Source organism: Scomber japonicus, chromosome 18 (genome assembly GCF_027409825.1).
Source record: "Scomber japonicus isolate fScoJap1 chromosome 18, fScoJap1.pri, whole genome shotgun sequence".
NCBI lineage: Eukaryota > Metazoa > Chordata > Actinopteri > Scombriformes > Scombridae > Scomber > Scomber japonicus.
The window spans coordinates 12457385-12478514 of NC_070595.1; the positions used below are offsets into that span (position 1 = coordinate 12457385).

The window sequence follows — 21130 nt, forward strand, 5'->3', positions numbered from 1 at the left end:
AGTAAAAAAGTGATCTTTTTGCCATATACGGCATAACACAAACCAGCCTGCTTCCATTAGAAAAAAGATTAAAACAACAAACCAACCTAATCTCATACCAGCAGAACAGAAATCAGTAAAAAAAAATATCTACTATTTTCCCAATGGAGATGCACTCAATGACAACTGCACCCTGACCAGTTATTCATACATGTATACATGGCACTCATGTAAAATGATGACAGCCTGGGGATATTAGACCCCAGTGGTTGGACAAATGACCTGTCAGATTTCACCAGTGTGGAGCCCCGCGCTGCTGCTTGTTTAGTCTCATAAAAACATTTACAGAGACGTGGAAACATTCCCTTGGCATGCGTAAAGCTTTTAGAAAGCCATCATTAGCAGCAACTGGCTACATCTTCATGTTTTGATGTGTGTTTTAACGCATGAGTCACGTACATTTAAATCAAGGGACACATGTAAGCCTGGTGATGACCACACATACAGGACTGGGGACATATTTGGTCTTACCAGGTGTCAGACAGACTTAGGTTTCCAGCATATGAAAGGATATGGGTTACAGACGACACGGAGACACCAGTTGCGAGGCCTTGTTGTTTGCTTTAAGCAGAAGAAGGCCGCCGGGGCCAGGGCCGGGTACGGCTGCTGCTCCTCCTCCTCCTCTGAGACACAGTCAGGATCACGGATGGGAGCCGTGATGCGAACTCCCAGTGTTGGTCCAACTTCCACTTCCAGCTCCGGTTCCTGCTCCACATGCTTCTGAACCTCAGGACTCCATTCAGCTTCACCTCCTTCTCTACTCCCCTTCCTTCTTCTCTCCACCTCCCCTTCCTCTTGCTGGTCACATCCTCCTCCAGGGTCAACATCACAACCAGGGGTGTCATTCCGGTAGGCTGTAGGTATAGCGAGCCTCACCTCCTCCAGCACCTCCTCCTGCTCCTGCCCCTCAGGGCACTCTGCGTACTGAAAGCGCACTCTCCCCTCGCCATCAGTCATGATAGAGCATCAGGCAGAGCCACTCTGAAGGGAGGTCATAAGGAGAGAGGTTAGAAAAAGGTAGAGAGAGGGAGGGGTGGAAAGAGATGGAAGACGATGTGACGAGAGCGGCGGAGATAGAGGCGGGGAGAGCTCATAGATGCAGAGAAACAGTAAAAGAAAAGGAAAGACGGAGAAAGAGAGAAATCAACTTAGCAAAGGAGCAACTGGAGACAAATCACACAATGAGCCAAATAAACAGTCAGGCGTTTCCTCCTCCAATCCCTCAGCAGCAACAACACTTGCTTCCAATCAATATAGAAACAGATTTTCAATATTCGTTTACTAACCTGGCAACGCTGGAGGCTTTCAACCAGCATTCATTTTTACAAAGCTCTTAATCAGCTCAAACATTTCCTCTATCTCTGCCATCACTTAGAAATGACATTAAAAAAAGTGATTAAGGGATATCACATGAATCTAATACATGAGATCAATTAAAATCACCATTGAGCCAGAAAAATTAATTACTGTTGCATTGTTGCTTCAACAATGTTGGAAAACAACATTTTATCAAATGCATTAACTATGAACTACATGGCAGCAACAGAATCATATTTTAATATTGTGGCAATAGTAGGGATATTTTTTTCTCTCCCTCTCTCTCTCTCTCTCTTGCTCTGTCTCCCTCTCTGTTCCTGTTGCTATGTGATTGAACAGATGGACTGCTCAGTCTCTGGTCTACTGGAGGTTTTTTAGCCCACACCACGCACTGGTGGGCAGGGAATGCGCAAAAAGGGAAAAAAAAGGGAGAAAAAAAAAACAAATGTCACACTAATCCTGATTATTACAATAAGTAGAATAACATCGACAACAAAACACTAGTCATCATAATCCAGCTAACAGACTTTTCTCTCGGTGAGGGTTTTTTTTATTTAATGGGCTTTGTTGTCCCTCGTTTGGCGTTATATGAGAAAAGCGCATCTGACGCTTAAGGCAGTTGTATGCTCTCCTGAGGGGGTTGAAATGCAAAAAAGCTGAATATTAAACCCTCTTTCATCATAATTACAGTTGAAAAGTACTTGCATATGTATTTGAAACGGTGTCAGAGGAAATAAAAACCCCGCTTGAGGAAATTAAGCGCCAGTCACCTGTGTTTTTTTTCTTTCTTTTGTTGTCATTAAAAGTAGACACATGGACTCAATATGTATTAAAACATAAAGGTAGATTACTAACCAACAGGAAAAACTTTATTGTTACCTTATCGAGACGGAATCGGAAGTTCCCATAAGCATGATCCGTGACTTTCCGTGTTTCTAGCGCACCCAGCCTTTCTCAGCAACCCCGGAGCTTTCCTTTCTTTCTTCTCTCTCTGTCCAAAAAAAAAAAAAAAAAAAAAAAAAAATCCTTTACTTCTTCTTTTTCTGCTTTTGTAAAGATCAAAAGATAATCCGAGGGGTCCGTTAAAAATCACTGGAAGTAATCACTTGAAGTAGTAGTCTTGATTTGCGCTTTAGGTGGAAACGGGAACGTCCATCCACATCCATGCATGCATCCATCCGTCCATCCTCGCTGAGGTGTTGGTTTACGCAGCGTGGAGCGGAGATGCGCGCGGGAGGGTCGGTCTGTGTGGGTTGCTGTGCTGAAGCTCCGTGGATGATCTGACAAGGAAAAACTTGGCCCAAGACCCCGGAGCCCTGACACGTGACGTGATGCCCGCTTATGGAGACGTAGCGCACAGTAGGAGACACACACGCAAAAAAAAAAAGAAAAGAAAAAAAAAAGCAGAGAACGAGCCAGGCTGGCGCGCACGCATGCGGGGTTTCATGCATCACCATGCAGTCAGCAGCAGATAAAGAAAGCCGAATGAAACATGTATTAGGTTGTACAGTCCTGGGAATAAAGGGCACAAACACAATGTGTTATGTTTATTTAAGCAAAACTGATGAGATTACCTTCTCCTCTTATTGTCTTACACATATATTCTATGATGTTCCTCTAACTTGTAGTCAAATAAAATGTTGGAGAAGCACTGTAGTATAAGAGAGCATGAAGTGATGAAGGTGTGTCTCCTGTTTTCACAATAAAATACCTGTTGGGCTCAGTAAACAATGCATCTCTTTATGTAGGCGTAGACTGGCTGCAGAAAACAAGAAGTTATGACTGGAAGCTAGTCTGCATGGCGGTTTGGGTTTGAGCGTTGTGGCCACAGAAGGTACTGCAGGTCAGGTGATGCCCACTGGCCTTTCTGGTAAGACATATTTTATAATATCTGATTTAGGCAATTCAAATCATTTGTGATGTCAGATCTACATGGATACCAGGGCGAAAGAAGCTTGAAACTAGCACAGTAAAGAAAGTTATACAGTAAACTCTTCATTTGTATCTGGTCTGAATCTGCACAGTGTAGGCTACTACAATTTTGTGCATAGATTCCGAATTTTACGATACCACCGGAGCAGACCCAGCTTTGCAGTTTCTAATGTTAATTAGCTAAAAGATAACTACACTGGTATTAATGTTGAATGTCAACATTGGAGAAATACACCCTGTATTTGCTGAGAAAATGATGTTTTTCTGCTTCATGTTACACTTCACATATGAAATTAATGCTTGAATAATGGGGAAACAGAAACATTGGCTTTTTAAAATTGTTTGTTTATGCATTGAATCATAATCAGCCTTCATATTTTGCTTGGCATATTTGTCACGGTTCAGTGCCTACTGTATATTCAATCAGGCAACTGCTGCTTGTGTGCCACGTCAACGTCTTTATAGGCAATTTAATTTGACAATCAATTTTGACTCCCGTGCAGCCTGGATGATCGATCACAAATACATACACTATATTTAATGAAGAGAATTTTACTTTCGTAAAGAAGGGGGAAAGAGAAAGGGAGAGAGAAAATTGCAGATGGAAGGACACAGTTTTGGACAAAGTTCTAGTTTAGTGTTGTTTATTTGTATCATTTGCCCTACTGTGAGGGTCCATGCTGGTGAAGCCCGCTGAAACAGTACAGTAATTGACATCAAGATGGGCAGAGTGAAAGAGACTCAAAGCTCCCCTCAAACTCAATAGGGTTCATTTAGATCTGACCAGTGAGACATACAGACATACACGGAGGTTGTAGCAGATTTGGGCGGGAAACAAAGAGAGAAAGTCACACGTGTAGATCATTCACTTTCACACTCTACAGCAACATCGAAGGAAACAACTGAACAGTTTTCACTGCTTTTGTTCTCACTGAAAGTAAAGTGGTGGAGCAGTGGAAGGCTAGAACTAAAAGTCACTGCACAAACTCGGAGAATTAAGTCTACTGTACATATTCATCTGAAATAGTGGTGAATCCGAGCACATTAGCCAGCCTGACTAACTAACTAACTTAGAATTTGTTTGATTCAAATATATATATATATATCTTTATTCTTATTAAAGCGACTCTTACCTTTCTTGCATTTCACACAGCACTTTGAAAAAATGTGAACAGCAACAACCCCTCATCCCTCCTATATGATATGATTGGTCAGAGTTTTCACTGAATATTATGAGAATGGAATAATGATGAGTTTCTATGCCTGGTGGATCTCTATAACATTTTAGAGTACTATTACCTTATTAATAGGATTTTAACCTAAAAAAAAACATGTGTAAGCAGAAAAACAAATATTATTTTAAGTTGTCAAATTTAATTAAAGGCCAGTCTTCTTATTCAAGCGTTCCTGCAGCTACACTATGCAGGTTAGCATAATACAATCTAGTGGATTGATTATGTCTAAAAGGCAAGCAGACCAGCAAGCCAATCTCGCCAACAACCTGACGTAATCCTTTAACCTTTGTATGTATACATATAGACATATATGAAATGTATAATCTACACACTTACTGACCTTGTTGTCCTTGTCCTCTTGTTTGTATGGAGCCCACTTACTCTCTCTAGGTTTGTTCATATCACCCTACTACTATGGCATTACGACTGGGTGACTTTGGTCCATTTTAATGCACAACTGACTGTACAGATTTTAGAGCCGTGCACTGCAATGGTGCATGCAGTGTAGTCATTGTTCAACCAACCAGTTAACAAGGTTGTTAACTTATACTGTCTGAAAAGTGGGAATGTTTGCTAAATCACACCAGATATGAAACTACAGGGTACCCTAAACCACAAATACAGCCTTCTTTGACTTGAAATGCCAACACTCAGGTTCTTGAACACTTCAGTCAAACCACAAAAACCCAACCCTCCATCCATTGAATCTCCAGTAACCAGAGCTGCAGGCATTTTTGAAATGTCTTTGAGATGACAGACTCTAAACTGGGCAAGAAAATGTTTGAAGTTAACCAACCTTTGGGCAAATACACTATTTAAATAATGTAATATGTTAAAATAAGATTTGTTGTAAAACACTGCCAGATATTCAGCTTTTTTTTTTTTTGAGCAGCATTGCCTTACAGCTCACAGATCACTCTGAAGCATCAGCTACACTGGAACAAACTGAACAAATGCTGGGCATGCGGATGTGAAGCGGCTGCCAACCTTCCTCATTGCACAAGGCGATGCTGAATAATAATCTGCCAAAAGTTCATCCTTCAGGACCTTTGGCTGTCGAGCCGTGTCCCTGAAAGCCAATTAAGGAGTCATTTGAAGCAGGGAAACTGAAGGGACAGGGGAGACACTCTTGAGGTTTCATTCAAAAACTCTAAACTCTGTCTAATCTGTAGTTGTTCAAAAAGGAGGATAGTTTGCATTTTGTTTCTTATAGACTATTAATTCACACACTCTGTTATCCATGGTTTCCTAAAGGAGGTGGTCCCAAAACTGGTGGATAGTTTCATTTCACTTGGCAGTGCTTAATATAGACATTCAAGGGTTTGTTCAAGAACTCACTCTCGCTGAATCACCCTTTCCCGTTATCTGTGGAATGGTACATTACATTATCTTAAGTAATATCAATCATGAGGACTTGGAGGAAAAGGCTGTGTCTGTGTGCGTGTGTGTGTGTGTGTGTGTGTATGTCCATTTATTCTCAGCTGTGAGCAAAAGCAGGCAGTGTGCTGACATATCAAAGTCCGCAGCAGCCCACACCCCTCTGACAACTGTCTTTCTCTCTCCCACCTGTCTGTCTGCTCCCAACTACCCCCCACTACCGCCATCCATCAGGCGTAGAGTTGGAGCTCATATCCTCATTAACGTAGTCTTGGCCCCAAAATGGCTCCCATGAGGCTTTTGCTAATGTTGGCTCCAGTTCTGCTCTCAGCTGTGTGTACAAGACCTGAAAACCTGGTTTGACTTCTCTCAAAGCGTCTCTAACCAAATAATTTACTCTATCGACCCTCAGCAGTAAATATAAGGTTCTGTAAGCTTGCTTTTTTTTTTTAACACAACAAGGCTACTCCTGAACTGGAAACATACTGTTGACTTTAAAACAATTACATATACATGATGCATTTAGTCTCAAACCCCATAAGGGAAAAAAATAACAGCTGTGTTCAGGGAAGAAAACATCTCTCTTCACACACTGCATTTAATGTGTTTGTACAATATGTATTCTAAATCAATAAGAATTCATGTGCATCCCACAGATAATCAATACTTCTCTGTCAGCCTGTGCTCTCTGTCTTCCATTCCCTGGCTGTCCCAACCACTTCCCCATCCCCCTTTATCCCATCATCCCCCGTCCTCCCCTCCACTCATGACTCCCACGCTTTCATCATCCAGCCTTTCTTCCTGCTTTGCTCATCTCCTTCTCATCAGCAACCATCACTTGATCCTACTAAGTGGGATTTTTGAAGTACAGTGGAGGGAGGAAAAAGTGGAAAGCCATGAAGGGTTATCATTTCAGAACGATATATAAACCTGAAGAAAAAAAAAAAAAAAAACGGGACACGCAATCAGGCACAGAGAGATTACATTTTACAGCGGCTGACAAGATGGAACTGAACTGTCAGCTGAGATAGTTTTTCTTTAAATAGAAAAGTAAATCTTCATGTGAATTATGATGTAAGAAGGTTCATTGTGTTTGGTCACAGTGTCATTCAAGGATAGCTTCACATTGTATGAAAAACAACAATCAGGTGCCCATATGAACACTGAAATAGGAGTTCCTACTGTTCATAACTGGCTATTTAAAGATCCCCTTTCAATGTAAGTGAAGACCACACATTCATTTTATGCAGACATTCATTTCAAAGCTGATTTGAAGCTTATATGAGGTCTGAGTTAGCCACATTTACAGTCTTTTTTAGCATACAAATTCCTCTTAATGTTTCCTCAAACAGTGTTTCCCTGTTTAGCTGCAGTAGAAGTATAATAATAAAAACAGGGACTTTGGCACTAAAAAGACTGTAATGTTGAAATGTATCTGCTTGCTTTGACTAATTTGGATGTTGAAGCTTCAGATTAACTTTAAAATACACAGGAGGACCATCATTTACATTTTAAAGCATCTTTTAATAGCCTGTATGAACAGGAGGAATGATTACAGCAAGACAAAAAAAGTCAATCAGTGTTCATTTGGGCGCCTGAGTATTTTTGTCTGACTTATTTTGAGACAGACTTGAAAGAATTGTGAGCCCACCCTTTAACTTAAGTAAATTACATCACATAATGGCGAAATGTAATATGAGCAGCAGCAAGAGCAAAAATGCCTCGACACACACACAGAAAACTGCAGTGGCTACAGAAAAAAAGAAAAAAAAAACCTGACAAAAACTTGGAGGGAAAAAAAATATGTCTAAAATAAGTCATGCACTCACTGTTTGATTGACAAGTGATCTCTTGAGAGGTTCAGAGCAGAAACACAACACAGACATCAAAGATGTCTCCAAAGTGATGAATAAAAACAAAGTTCTATCCCTGCTCTATCTCACCTTGTCCTCTGATCTACCGTAGTTCAACCAATGTATGAACATTTTTTTCCCTCGTTCATTCCTACCCTCTTTTCTCTCTCCCCCTGTCTCTTGAGGCTGGAGTCTTCTCATTAGGCCTGCTGACGTATTGGAGGAGGGGGAGACCCTGCACGTCTTCTTTTAGAGGGCTTCCCCCAGCCGCAGCACTTATATACTGTACATGTGCAGACATGAGTGGCTTTGTGCACGAATGTCACAAGTGTATTGCTCAAAGCCACTGAAATATGCACAACTTTGATGTATTATTGAAATATAGCTAAGAAAAGTACATAAGAAAGCAAGAGAGAGATGGCATAGTTAGAAAGAAAGAGAAAAGGATGAAAGAGATGGGTTGTGTTTTTGGTGTGTTTTCATCTCTCCTGATGACTTTGCATGCCAAAGTAATCATTCTAATTAGGATATGGGAGAGGAAAAATATCTTTGTATTCATAAACACAACAAGAAGAGAGGAAACAGTTACATAATAACACACACACACACTCTCACACACACACACACACACACTCACACATATGCAGTATGGAGCAGCCTCACAGACAGCTTTAGGAGGCAATATGTCATGCTCCGGGGTGCACTCAGCCACACCCCTTAGTTATACATGTTGACATGTGAAACACACCTGTATGTATATATGTGTGTGTGTGTGTGTGTGCATACGCTTGCTTATAAAGCTGTGTAAAGAACACTTTAAAGAAGTGTGTGTGTGTGTGTGTGTGTGTGTGTGTGTATGTGCTCTGGATGGTAGTGTAATGATACAAAGTCAGTGTGGTGGATGGTGGCTGGCTGGGAGCTGAAGGTCATATGTATACAACCAAAACTGCATTCTCTGAGATAAATGACTGCCGTGTTTAGGCTGATCAGCCAAGGTCACATTTTTTATTCTATACATTTCAGTTAACTGTGTTCAAAAAAGTGTATTCCACAACCGGGTATAAGAATCAGCGCTCGTCTAGTGCTGTTGGAGGACCCATTTGATGACATTTTTCTTCAACTTCGGCATTCATGGAGCAGACAGAGATGTTTATGGTTGATCAAGTGAATGTTTACATCCATTTATGGCTAGTAAGAGTGGAAATCAGACTCATGTGTGTTTCCCCAATTCCCGATGTTTAATAAAAATACAACCATTTATGCACATCTTTATAAATCTGACATATAAAGCTGTGCATATGTATCATTCTGCATTTGTTTATATGTTTATCCTCATACAGTTTTATACATCAAGCATGTTCAACAGCAGTTTGACCCTCTGAGAACAAACCAGATATAATTTTGAGATTCCAGCCTACGCACTACAACTCACTGATGTGGCCATATTTTGTAAAAGGGCCGTCCCTGCAGTTTTGTTTTTTTTTATGATTGGTTACATGCATGATTCCATACTAAGAATGCATCTTCAAAACTCTTCAAAAATCACAGAAAGCATTCAGTGACTACAGCCTTCAAATTTCCTGAATGCTTTTCTCTCTCAAGCACAAACAACTCAACAAACCTCTGTGGATCTGCAGCCCATTTTGCAAATGCTTACATACTCACTTCAAAACTCTTCAGTTCATGTTTAGAAACTATCATGTATTCATGTGGACATCCAATTGAACAAATCACAACCTCACTGAGACACATTTATATTCAACCAAAAACAAGACAATTAAAGCTCATTGAAACCTTCCCTGCTGGATTTCTATGATGTCTTCCTGTAGAATACTATAGTACATTCTATACACATGTTCACATCTTACCCTTATGATCAAAATACAGCATACACAATTAGAATATACAGATGACAAAGTGATTGAACTTTAAACAATACTATGAAAAGATGCGTCATGTGTTGCCTGTCATGAGTGTTTTGGGGTTTTTTTTTAATCTCAGTGTGTTCTGATCTAAGTTGTATGTATTTCTGAGTTGTCGTCATAGTGACTGATGTAAAGATTTGCTTCTGTGTGTAAAAAGTACTGCTGTGCCTGTAGGTATTGGTAAAGTTGACCGTGTAAAGAGTTTGAACGTGGCAATTGTAATAAACAGTGATACACAATTACACTAAATAGGAAGGTGTGTCCAAACCTTTGACTAGGCCAGGGGTGTCAAACTTGTGGCCCGTGGGCCAGAACCGGCCCGTCAAGGGATCCAGTCCAGCCCACATTTCTTCCTGTCTTCCTTCCTTCCTTCCTTCCTCCCTCCCTTTCTTCCTTCCTTCTGTCCTTCCTCCCTTCCTTCTTTCCTTCCTTCTTTCCTTCCATCTTTCCTTCCTGTCTTCTTTTCCTCCCTCCCTCCCTCTCTTCCTTACTTCCATCTGTCCTTCCCACTTCTTCCTTTCTTATATACAGTCTATGGTCCTTCCTCCCTTGCTTCCTTCCTTCCTTCCTTCCTTCCTTCCTTCCTTCCTTCCTTTCTTCCTTTCTTTCTTTCTTTCTTTCTTTCTTTCTTTCTTCCATCTTTTTAATGGTCCGGCCCACATGAGATCAAATTGGACTGTATGTGGCCCTTGAATGAAAATGAGTTTGACACCGCTGGACTATGCTGAGTATACACACACTCAGTCACACATCTATAGTACACGTAATTGACTATGCAGCCACACAAGGCATACACACAAAGATCAGTGCATAATTATACATGCAAAGTCTCTTCTGTTGTTTTTATTCTGAATTTGCACTTTGAAAACGATCTTCAGCTAAATGGCCTTTAACAACTTTATCCGTTTTGCCCCAGTAAAATAAATACATAAATAATAATTAAATTAAATGTGTCTCTTATTTGCAATTCTGCATCCCAAGTTCTCGATTAATAAATAATTTACTATGTTTATTCGAAGACCAAATTATGTTGTGAATGGCTGAGAACCTGCCGACTCTCGTGTAGGAATATCCTTATGTACATTTTGAGGAATCTTGGCTGCTGTATCTCCTGTAGTGTGATTCTGTTGTGTCTGCACCCTGCCTGCTTTCATCTGTTGAAAATAATTTATTTTTTTATTATATAAATAAACACACACAGGAGCTGGCTGCCTGCTGGTCTCTTGAAAAATCTAAAAACTCATTTTAAATACAAAGACCTGCAGGTTGCAGCCCACATACACCCCCACTGGCAGACTTCAAACCATTCTGAGAGAGACAGAGAGGCTGAGACCAAAACAGGAGAGGGAGTGATGTGTGAATAGACAGGTATAAAGGTATACAAAGAGAAAGCTAGATGGAGGGAGAGCGAGGTTAAAAAAAAGACAAAGAGAGAGAGAGTGAGAGAGGGAGAGAGAGAGAGAGAGAGAGAGAGAGAGAGAGAGAGAGAGAGAGAGAGAGAGAGAGAGAGAGAGAGAGAGAGAGAGAGAGAGAGAGAGAGAGAGAGAGAGAGAGAGAGAGAGAGAGAGAGAGAGAGACAGAGACAGAGACAGAGAGAGAGAGAGAGACAGAGACAGAGACAGAGAGAGAGAGAGAGATAAAGTGCTGCATGGATATAGGCAGAGAGAATGATGTGTCATGTAGTGACAGAAACATCTGGATTCTAATCTGGTTTTGTATAACAGCATCTGGGATCCTTCTGTATGACATTATATTAACACATACATAAAAAACACACACACAGAGAAATACACCCTCCCCATACCTATATATATATATAATACACATACATACATACATACATATTATCAGTGAAATATGTTCAACTTTTACTGCAAAAGCTTCAGTTATGAAATTGTCCATGTATCAGGTTTTCTTCACACAGTAGTCAAATTGACACGCATGTGCAAGATAAACATAACAAAACTTTTTTTTTCTTCTAAAATATTTCAGTTATGGTATGTGTTTATATAATTGACTAACTGTGACTTAAAGTGTATCCATAAAACTCAGTTAAGTCAGCTGTTTCATCCTTTTTAAAGAGGTCTTCAAGGGCCCAAAATTTAGGACCTGATGTGAAGTCTACCTGTGGAAAACAAACCCAAAATTGATGTGCACAACTTAAAAGTCTCCTCCAGTCAATGCTGTGTTTTTATTCCTGCTCATTAAGTTGGATGTTTGAGCTTTCAGAATGGCAAATGTGCAGAGTTTGACACCAGAAGACTGTTTTCACATTCATCTGCTGAAGGAGGAATAGTTTCTCTGTGCTCACCTTAAATCTGAGTTTGAGAGGCCTAACCTACCAGCATGATTTGTGACATCACAGCTTGTTTGGAGCTAAATTTAAATCCTAAAGTGGACACACACTGATAGTAGACATGTCACATTGAAGTGGGAGACATCTTGTTTAGAGCAGTTAAACTTATGAATTGAAAAATATTTGCATATTCATAGATCCAGGACTTTTCAGTGAGGGAGAAACAAGGTCATTAAAATCATCACTTATAATGTATTCTTCTAAGCTGAGGATTTGTATATGTCCTAAAACATTTTCAGAGGCAATTATTTTTAATAGTGACTCAATCTGAAAGAAACTGATAATATCTGAGGCATGCTGCAATTATAGCTGATACATCGACCTTAAACCTGCAGCAATTGAATGCAACACCTGGACCCAGTTAGAAGAAACATCATTTGAACCTGGCCTGACTTGGATCTTGGGTCTCTGTTACTAGGAATCTAATGGATCTTAACACTTTTACTTCCCTGCCACAGTTGTGTATAGTTGACTGCCATGCTAACAGTGTCTCAGCCAAACATATCAGTTCCATGACAGCTGCATCAAGTCAACAATAACACTTAATGCTATGTTAATGAGAGACTAAAGGATTATTCTTTTTGCTGCTCATGCTGCTTAGTGGAGCTCCAATTTGAGTCACATAAGAGGAATATTTTTGATAGGGCTATTTAATGAGGGAAATAATGGCATTTCTGGTGAGTAAATGCTATTAATCAACAAGTAAAGATGTGTAGATGACGTGTTTCAGGTGAATTTCCCCTTTTTTTGCTTCTGCCCTGTCTACCACTTACCATCTGTCTTTTAAACCATCGCTGTGTGTTTCTGCTCGACTTTTCCACTCCACACGTCTGAAACAGTTGTCAGAGGAGTCTGCACTGCCTGTCACAATATGAGCTCCTGCAGAGAGACAGACATAAATACAGAGTGAGACGGTAAATATGTGTTGAAGAGTGAATGTGAGCCGAATAGAGACACATTAATAAAGGTGAGACAGAAAGGAGGAGATGGTGAAATAGAGCTGGAGCAGGGATTAGAGATGGCGAGAAATGACAAAGAGATAAATTCTAAAAAAAAAAAAAATGAGCAGACTGACAGGAAGAAGTACACTTCCAGGGCTGAGTCATACAGCCTCTGTGACGTCTCACTACACTTCCAGAAACTTCTGCGCGGTCCTCGCATACTCAGCTGTGTGACGATATGCGTGTGCATTTGTGTCTGGTGCAGCTGTGCATTCCAATCAGAGAGATTTAACCCTCTCGCCCCCGCTGAGGGCACCACCCACCCCCCCCCTCCACCATCTTGTCACATTATCCACTAATACTCATTGCTTTCCTGCCATCTGGACTGGTCGCTGCTACCAGTCAATATATACAGTATGTGTGTGTCTGTCTTTAGGCTCAAGTCTCAAGATTCACAGAAAGGAAAAATTAGCTGGTTTAGAATGTGCTCTGCTATCCTAACATTCAAAACAACATTAATGGCTCCTGTGGCTGGTTTAAATGACTTACTGCTGATGAACTGTGTTTCATGACGTACTGAATACCTGCAGCTGATGAGACAAGTCAGTGATGCATTATTAGGTAGGATGATGCTGATGCTGACAACCGTACTGTAGATGTAACTTACTGGAAAGAAGAAGCTTTAAAGAGCTTTAAATCCCTAAAACTTTTTTTCACTTAAAAGCAAAGTACAGACCTCTAATGATGACATCATTTCTTGAACATATTTATTTCTCTGAGGTTTTCCTTTCTTTTCTTTTTTAACGGAGGCAGATAAATATCACTTTGTGCAGCAGCATTTATAAAGTGTCTAGGTGCCTTGCTGGATATTTACTGCATCAGATTTAGGAAAGAGGAAAGTAAAAGCTTCCAGAACAGCAACATCAGCTGTTGTTATTAGCTTTTGAGATTAAAGTTATCGAGGAATGTATCTTGTACAGCAGCATTATCTCTGATGACGGCAGGTGACACATGCAGCACACATCCGGAAATGATTATTACTACCTACTTTTTAAAAGTCATGATTTATACTAGACTTGCTGCAGAACCTCAAGTTCTGCCTTAAAAACACTTTGACAGTGACCTTTGATGAAGACTTAACATGTAACCCAACTTAAGATAACATTGAACTTTTGATCCTGAACAGGCCTAAATAGGAAAAATGTGATGCTTCACTCACAGAGAGAACCTGGCTGACTGGTTCCAAATCCATTCTGACTTACACACACACAGTTACTTTACACTATCACATTAAAAACCACAAATAAATGAATAATGTGTGTGTCTGTCATCCAAAACTACTTCATCTGTTCACTGTCGCTTTATGGTAGGGTAACTTAGAGATTGGGCTACCATTGTCATATTAACCAAAGATTTACATAATCAACAATGTAATAATAAGAGGACAATTAGTAAGTCAATGCTGAACTGCAGTTGGAAGTTACTGTGTACTAACAGGAAATGATCCACCTCCAGTCTTTCTGCCTCTGTTGCTCTGTCTTCACTAAACTTTCAACTTAGTTTCATCATCTCCTTTTCTGTTCACGAAGCACACGCGCACACACAGTCACACGCACACACACAGTCACACACACAATAGGCAAACACATGTGTGGCAGACCAAAAACCCAGTAAATATGGCTTTTTAGATCTGAGTGTCGAATATTACCCTCTGTTACAGTGCACAGGATTGTGTGTGTGTGTGTGTGTATAAGGGCAGGTTGCAGCACGTGTGTGTATGTGACTCTGTGCACTCCGTGGATCATGAGGTTAGAGGAAAAGATTCCTAACGAAGTCTTTGGCGGCATCGTCTCCACGGAGCTGGCTTCACTGCTCTCACTAATGAGACAGTGACACACATGCGCACATATACACACACACACACACTCTCTCTGAACAGACACGGTGAATCACCATTTCATCCTATCTCCCTGCAAACAACCCCACTCACTAATCTGTTCCCTGGCCTGTAAGTGTGTGTGTCTGAGGCCAAAAGGTCCTTGTCCTGGCAGCTTCTCATAGTAAATCCCCCCCCCCCCCCCCCATCTCTCTCTCGCGCTCCCTGTGGCACCTTGCGCTTGCAATATATTCCTCTCTTCCTCTCTCCCTGTCTCTCTCTTTCCCTCTTTCCATCTTCTCGAGAGAAAGCCTCGATTTTTCGTTCATCCATTGTTCATTTTTTGTTCTCGTTGTATTGGTGGTGTATTTGTATGTGTGTGTGTGTGTGTGTGTGTGAGCATGCATGTGTATGTGTGTGTGGGTGGGTGTGTATGGGATTAAAACATATGCTCATCAAAGAAGGATTACTGTCCAGTGGTGTGATCTAATCTGAATCCAGCCTTCGCAGGAGAACAACCTGCTCATACTGATCTTACAAACAAACACACACACACACACACACACACACACACACACACACACACACACAAACACGACCTACAGAGGTTGTGAGGTTGCCCGTACTGGGTCACTCGATCAACGCATCACCAATGATAATCACTATCTCAACCATCTAACCAATCAGAGGGCTGTTTCTAAGAACAGATGGCATCGACTCAGTAATCTGGATATATGATTTTGACTTGAGCTTTGATACATCTCTTTCTTTAAAAGAATATATTTTTACATATATATAATTTATGGTTACCTTTATTCTCTGCTGTGTGATGTTTGCAGGAAATGTTGCTGATGCATAGATACATCAAGCATTATGAAAAACTACTCATGGTGAAAACTTGCTCAAATGTGTTTACACAGCCTGTGTTTCAAGCATGCTGCTCAAGGAAGCCTCGCTCCACCAACCCAACTATTAATGGACACTTCACTCTACCACCTGAGCCACAGCTATTGCGCACAGTGCAGAGTGATTGAGGAAATGTAAGACGGAGCCCGATAAAAATAAACGGGTAATAAATCTCGCTGACAACGCTGCTCTTCAACATTGTGCCAACCTACGTCTACCTGAGGCTTCTCTTGACTTTATATGCATTTTCATTATAATTTATGTTCTCATTACTTAGACTGTAAACTGACTAAAAGGTTGCTCTCCCTAAAAACGTGGTACAACCCTCTGAGATCTGTGTGTGTGACCAGTGTGTGTGTGTTTGTGTGTGTGTGTGTGTGCAGCGAGAGAGAAAGAGCACTTGTCAGTTGATTTATGATCTTCTGGGAAGCTGCACAGTGCAGCTGCTGTCATACCACAGATCAAAGGGGATTCCTAGACAGGCTGGAAGGAGGACAGGAGGAGGTAAAGAGGACATGTTGGATGGAGGGGAGAGGATGGTGCAACAGCGAGGAGAACTTAATGAAGCTTGCAGCACTGATGTCAGCCGGGTTTGAAGCTGTGAACTAAAGACGACTCCTGTGGTCTATGATAGCGCGATGATGACGTTTGACCCTTAAGATCTCGGAGCTCTTTGCTGATCAGTTTGTGACTGCGACTTGTTGTCAGAGCCAGAAGTCAGTAAAACCAAAGCAGCTCAGAATTACAACAACGCATGGAGGATTAGGGGGGCTTTCAAGTGGCAGCACCAGTGAGATCAATAAGAAAGGAGAGGAAAAAAAACACACACACACACACGTACTGGGTTTTCACTTATATTTCTTTGAATGACAGAAGATTAAAACATCAAGAGCAGTAACGCTGTTGTTCATGAACGTTTCGATGTTCGGTTTGAGTGGAAAATGTGTTTGTGTGACATCTTTCTAGTCATTTTGGAGGTTAAACTCTGAGGTGTTTCTAATGTAATATTCTGTATTCACATTTTATGCTAATGAGGGCAGAGTCAATATTCCAGCTGTTGAATTGAATTGCATTAGTTTTAGCTGGGTGTATGTAATATGTTTGTGTACATACAGTATAAGTTTGGACACACCTTCCTATTTCACTTCAGTGAGAAAGCACTAGGTCCTGTTTAGTCCATTGTTTTGCTCCAGCAGCCCATTATTCTCATGATTATCATAAATCTAATCTAATCTAATCTAGGGAGTGACGCTGCTCTATCCTGCTGCTGGTGATGTAGCTCATGTAATCCAATTGGTGCGTCGGTCGCTAATTCTGCCAAACAGCAGACGTCGATCCAGATGGCATTAAAAATTACTCTAGGACTCGGCAATTAACTTACACACAGTAAATCATTTCAGCTGGGATTTTTGAGGTTTTTGTTCTACCAGAATAGAAATGATTGTTTTAGGTTGTGTGAACATTTATTATATCAGGAGGTAAGAATAGATGCAAGAGATTAATGCAATTAACAAATACAAACAATGAGGTGTTTAAGAATTCAGGTAACTTACAATTCACCGGTTTACTCTGACAGGTTGATGTTTTGTCTCCTATTAAAGCATAAAAATTACAAATGATATGTTAAGGGGGCACACTGGTAGCTTGGGAGTTACAGTGCCCTTTTTGCAAGCTGCTTCTCTTTTAGTTCCAGTTTCTTAAATATTTTGCTGCCAAACACCAATAATAAACTATTAAACTGTAAGTTAAAGTTTTTTTTTGCAAGCCCGCCCTGATCGATGTCAAACTGAAGAAAAAATGCCGAGGTAAGATTTTCCCGATAAATACATTTTGCACTAAAACTCTCCAAACACCCGACCTGACCTTACCTGACTGCAAACGCTGGTTTTCAAAGTTAATGTGGTGAAGGCAGTTTCTTTGCATATTATCAAGCAAAGTGGAGAATTAGCCTGAATGCAAATTAAGTTACAGAGAAGATGTGAATTGAGCCCAAAAAAAAGAAGCAGATTTGCTCGAGGTGCTGTGAACGCAGGTGAAGATAAATTTGCTTCACTTGAACTTGAGTGAACATTTGTGGTAATCCAGGTTATATGTAAAGAGAGACAAAAGCTTCTTATGATGGCCTTGTAGCATAATGGTTGAGGCACAAACTACACACCTGGAACATTCATGTTGTTATTTCCAGCTGAGTAAAAATGCCTTGGGTAAAAAAAACTGTGAAACTTAACTTTAACCTTAACTGTGCATCAATTACTAAAGCACTATAGTTTTGTTCATAGGATAGTGAAGGCGGAAGGAAAAAGTGTGCAAATAATCTTATAATAATCTAACTGTTCTGTTAATCTGTTAATCTATCTGCAACTCTGAAATCACACAGACATTCATCATATCTTTTTAGAGTAACTATCTGGAGTGGATTTTTATTTTTATCTTTATTTTCTTTCATTATATATTATTTTTATTATCTTTATTTTTTTTCAATTCCCTATTACGTCATTATTAAATTATCTACTCATTTTTCCTTTTCTTTTCTTCTCTCTTTTTGCTCCATTTGTTTTTATTTTATTTTTTTATTCATATATTTTTTATTTTTAATGCTACTGCTATCATTTCCTAATTATTCATCTATTACCATCTCATCTTATTATATATATACATTTTTCGATTGTACTTTATTATAAGTTATCATAAGTTTACAGTTATCTTACTTATAAGTAGAGACTATGTGCAGCTGTTAAAAGGGGAAAATGTACATGTACCTGTCATGTTAAGAAAAACTCAATAAAAATTAAGTAAAAAAAAAAAAAAAAATCACAGACAGAAATGAACTAATTTTTATTGATTTAAAAAGACCTTCCTGCAGAGGTCCATCTGCAAGTTCTTTTAATATCTAGCATTGTCCAACAGTGTCCAACAGCACACTCAAAACATAAGGAGATTTATTCTGCATACTAACATCTCAGAGTAAATTTGTTTTAGTCCCTTTTCAACTGAACACAATCATCAACTCACTACTAGAAGTGGCGTTCCTGAGATAACACAATTACATTACCCTCCACTGGACATTGGAACTTCGCCCACTTCATTTAGTTACAAGCAGGACAAACATAAAGGTCTAATCTTGTAGAACCATAACCTTGTGATCATGTTGTACACGATCTGCATAAATGTGCTGATTAGCCAGTAATAGAGTCATATCAGAGGAAGTGATGGCGTAGAGGAGATAGGAGAGAAATGAGATATTATGTGTCAACTGATGATCTAGGAGAGAGGGATAGGGAAGAGGAGGAGTTTAAATAAAACAGAAAGGGAAAAAAAGGAGGAGGAGGAGGAGGAGACGAGGGAGAGACAGGCGTGTGCCAACTGTCAGGAGGACTGTGGGAGCAGAAGTGGGACTGTGGGATAACTTTCGGTCAGCGAAAAGAGAATGAGTCAGAGGAGGAGGGGGATGAGGACAAGTAGAGGGTAAAGGAAAGGTTTACAGAGATACTGAGAGGAAATAGTTCCTGGCAGTCATTTACAAATACCAGACGGGTGGTTTATAGGATGAGATGCTTTAGATTCTGTGTAATTTAAGCAAATCATTACAGTCAAGTAGGTCAAGCTTTTGACACGCATTTAAAGTCCATTTTCAAACATGATGATGGAGGAATAACCATTATAAGAAAACATATGAGAAGTGCAGTAGTGGAAACAAGACATTTAAGACAAAAAATACTCTGAAATTACATCTCATTTCTAAACCTGTGAAACATCAAAAGGAGTCTGAGTCATATAATGTGTGAGACAGTAACCGAATGAGGGGAACACAAACTGTCATGGGCAGCAACAGAGACACAAGCAAGACTGCAGGACAACTGATGGTCCAATTACCAGGAAGAATCACTGCTCTCTGACAGGTGTCTGTGTGTGTGTGTGTGTGTGTGTGTGTCGGCAAGAGTGAAATGTAAATGTAAAAGACATACTGAAAGGGTGAGACGTGTGTGTGTGTGTGTGTGTGTGTGTGTGCGCAGGTGAGTGGGTGGTGCCATTAAGGGGAAGCAGAAACTGCGCTTTCATATATTGCTTGTGGTTTTAATTTATTGCTCATGTTCTTTTCCGTCTGGCACCAAACTGTTCGCACAGCTCCTTCCGACGTATAAATGTACTCTGTTAAATAAAGTGTTTGTGATTCAGAGCACAGCGCAGGATTGTATTTCTCCAACAGAGACAGAAGTTTATCAGGGCTGGAAACACACACAGACACACACACACACACACAGACACACACAGACACACACAGACACACACAAACAAGACCATGCCTCTGAACAGTACTGAGCTTTTCACTGATGTTGATGACGCACCCCAAGTTACAACCAAGTGCACTTAGCTCTCAGGATCTGGTCAGTGGTATTTTTTTCCACAAAGCATATTGTGCTGAAGCTGTAACTCATTGCTTGTATTAATTGGCTATTTGCTCTGAGGCTTTAATTGCTTTTTTTATAATCGTTTTTAAATGTGTATAATTACACTTGGCAATCAGTACTGTGCAATCACAGTTATATCTATGAGTATACTTATTAATATTGAGCTCCTACCGTGGTCAACAACAATGGTAGGATCCTGTGGTCTGTATCAATAATCTATAATAATCTGAGTGAATCTGAAAGAATCAGTGTTGGTCAGTATCTGCTTTGATAGTCATTGATTATCAGTCACAATCACTCCAAGGGATTCTTTAGGATACCCTATGTCAAAATCTATGCTGTATAATGACAGTGTTTTTATATAATTCACATATATTAAATTGGTTAGGAAATGATTCCCTTCCATCTATTTATCACCTATTATTTCTATAAATCAATCTTTGAAGCATATAAACAAATTAATTGTGCCTTTAGAGGACATTATTATTCCAGCTCGGTTCAATCTTGGCTGCCGATGACATGATAGATCACCATGATACTGCAGGTGTTGATATTCTCTATCTATTAGGGTGTGTTTGGGTCGACCGCATTTTGAATCGATACTAATTATCTTCCCTATCTCTCTGCATCAGGTGTTTCTTTTCTAAAAGTGAATTTAGGCACATCAGGTTGGAGTTAGGTCATCCACAGGACTGGATCAGATCTGCTCTATTGATTTATTTCTTTTTTTTTTCTCTTTAATTTTGTCATTTAATCAAGCAGCCAGCATTTTTGGTTGCAATAGTTAATATTTGTTGATTAAAGACCACAAATTGTCTTCCTAAATGAATGAGTGTATAACAAGGAAAGGAGGGAGGAGGAAGGAAAGGAGGGAGGGAGGGAGGAAGGAGGGAAGGAAGGAAGGAAGGTAGGAGGGACGGAGGAAAGAAGGAAGGAGGGAGGGAGGGGAGGGAATGAAGGAAGG

The 21130-nt window shown here is 40.1% G+C and overlaps 1 protein-coding gene across 1 annotated transcript in view; it reads right to left on the bottom strand.

Annotated features, from left to right (window-relative positions):
* The window catches only part of cacna1ha (calcium channel, voltage-dependent, T type, alpha 1H subunit a), a 107279-nt gene extending 106283 nt beyond the window's left edge, over positions 1 to 996 (bottom strand). Inside the window, exon 1 of the mRNA XM_053337730.1 lies at positions 554 to 996. Coding sequence (XP_053193705.1) covers positions 554 to 996 — 443 coding nt within the window. The remainder of the gene's footprint in view (positions 1 to 553) is intronic.
* Between the last annotated feature and the right edge of the window lie 20134 nt (positions 997 to 21130).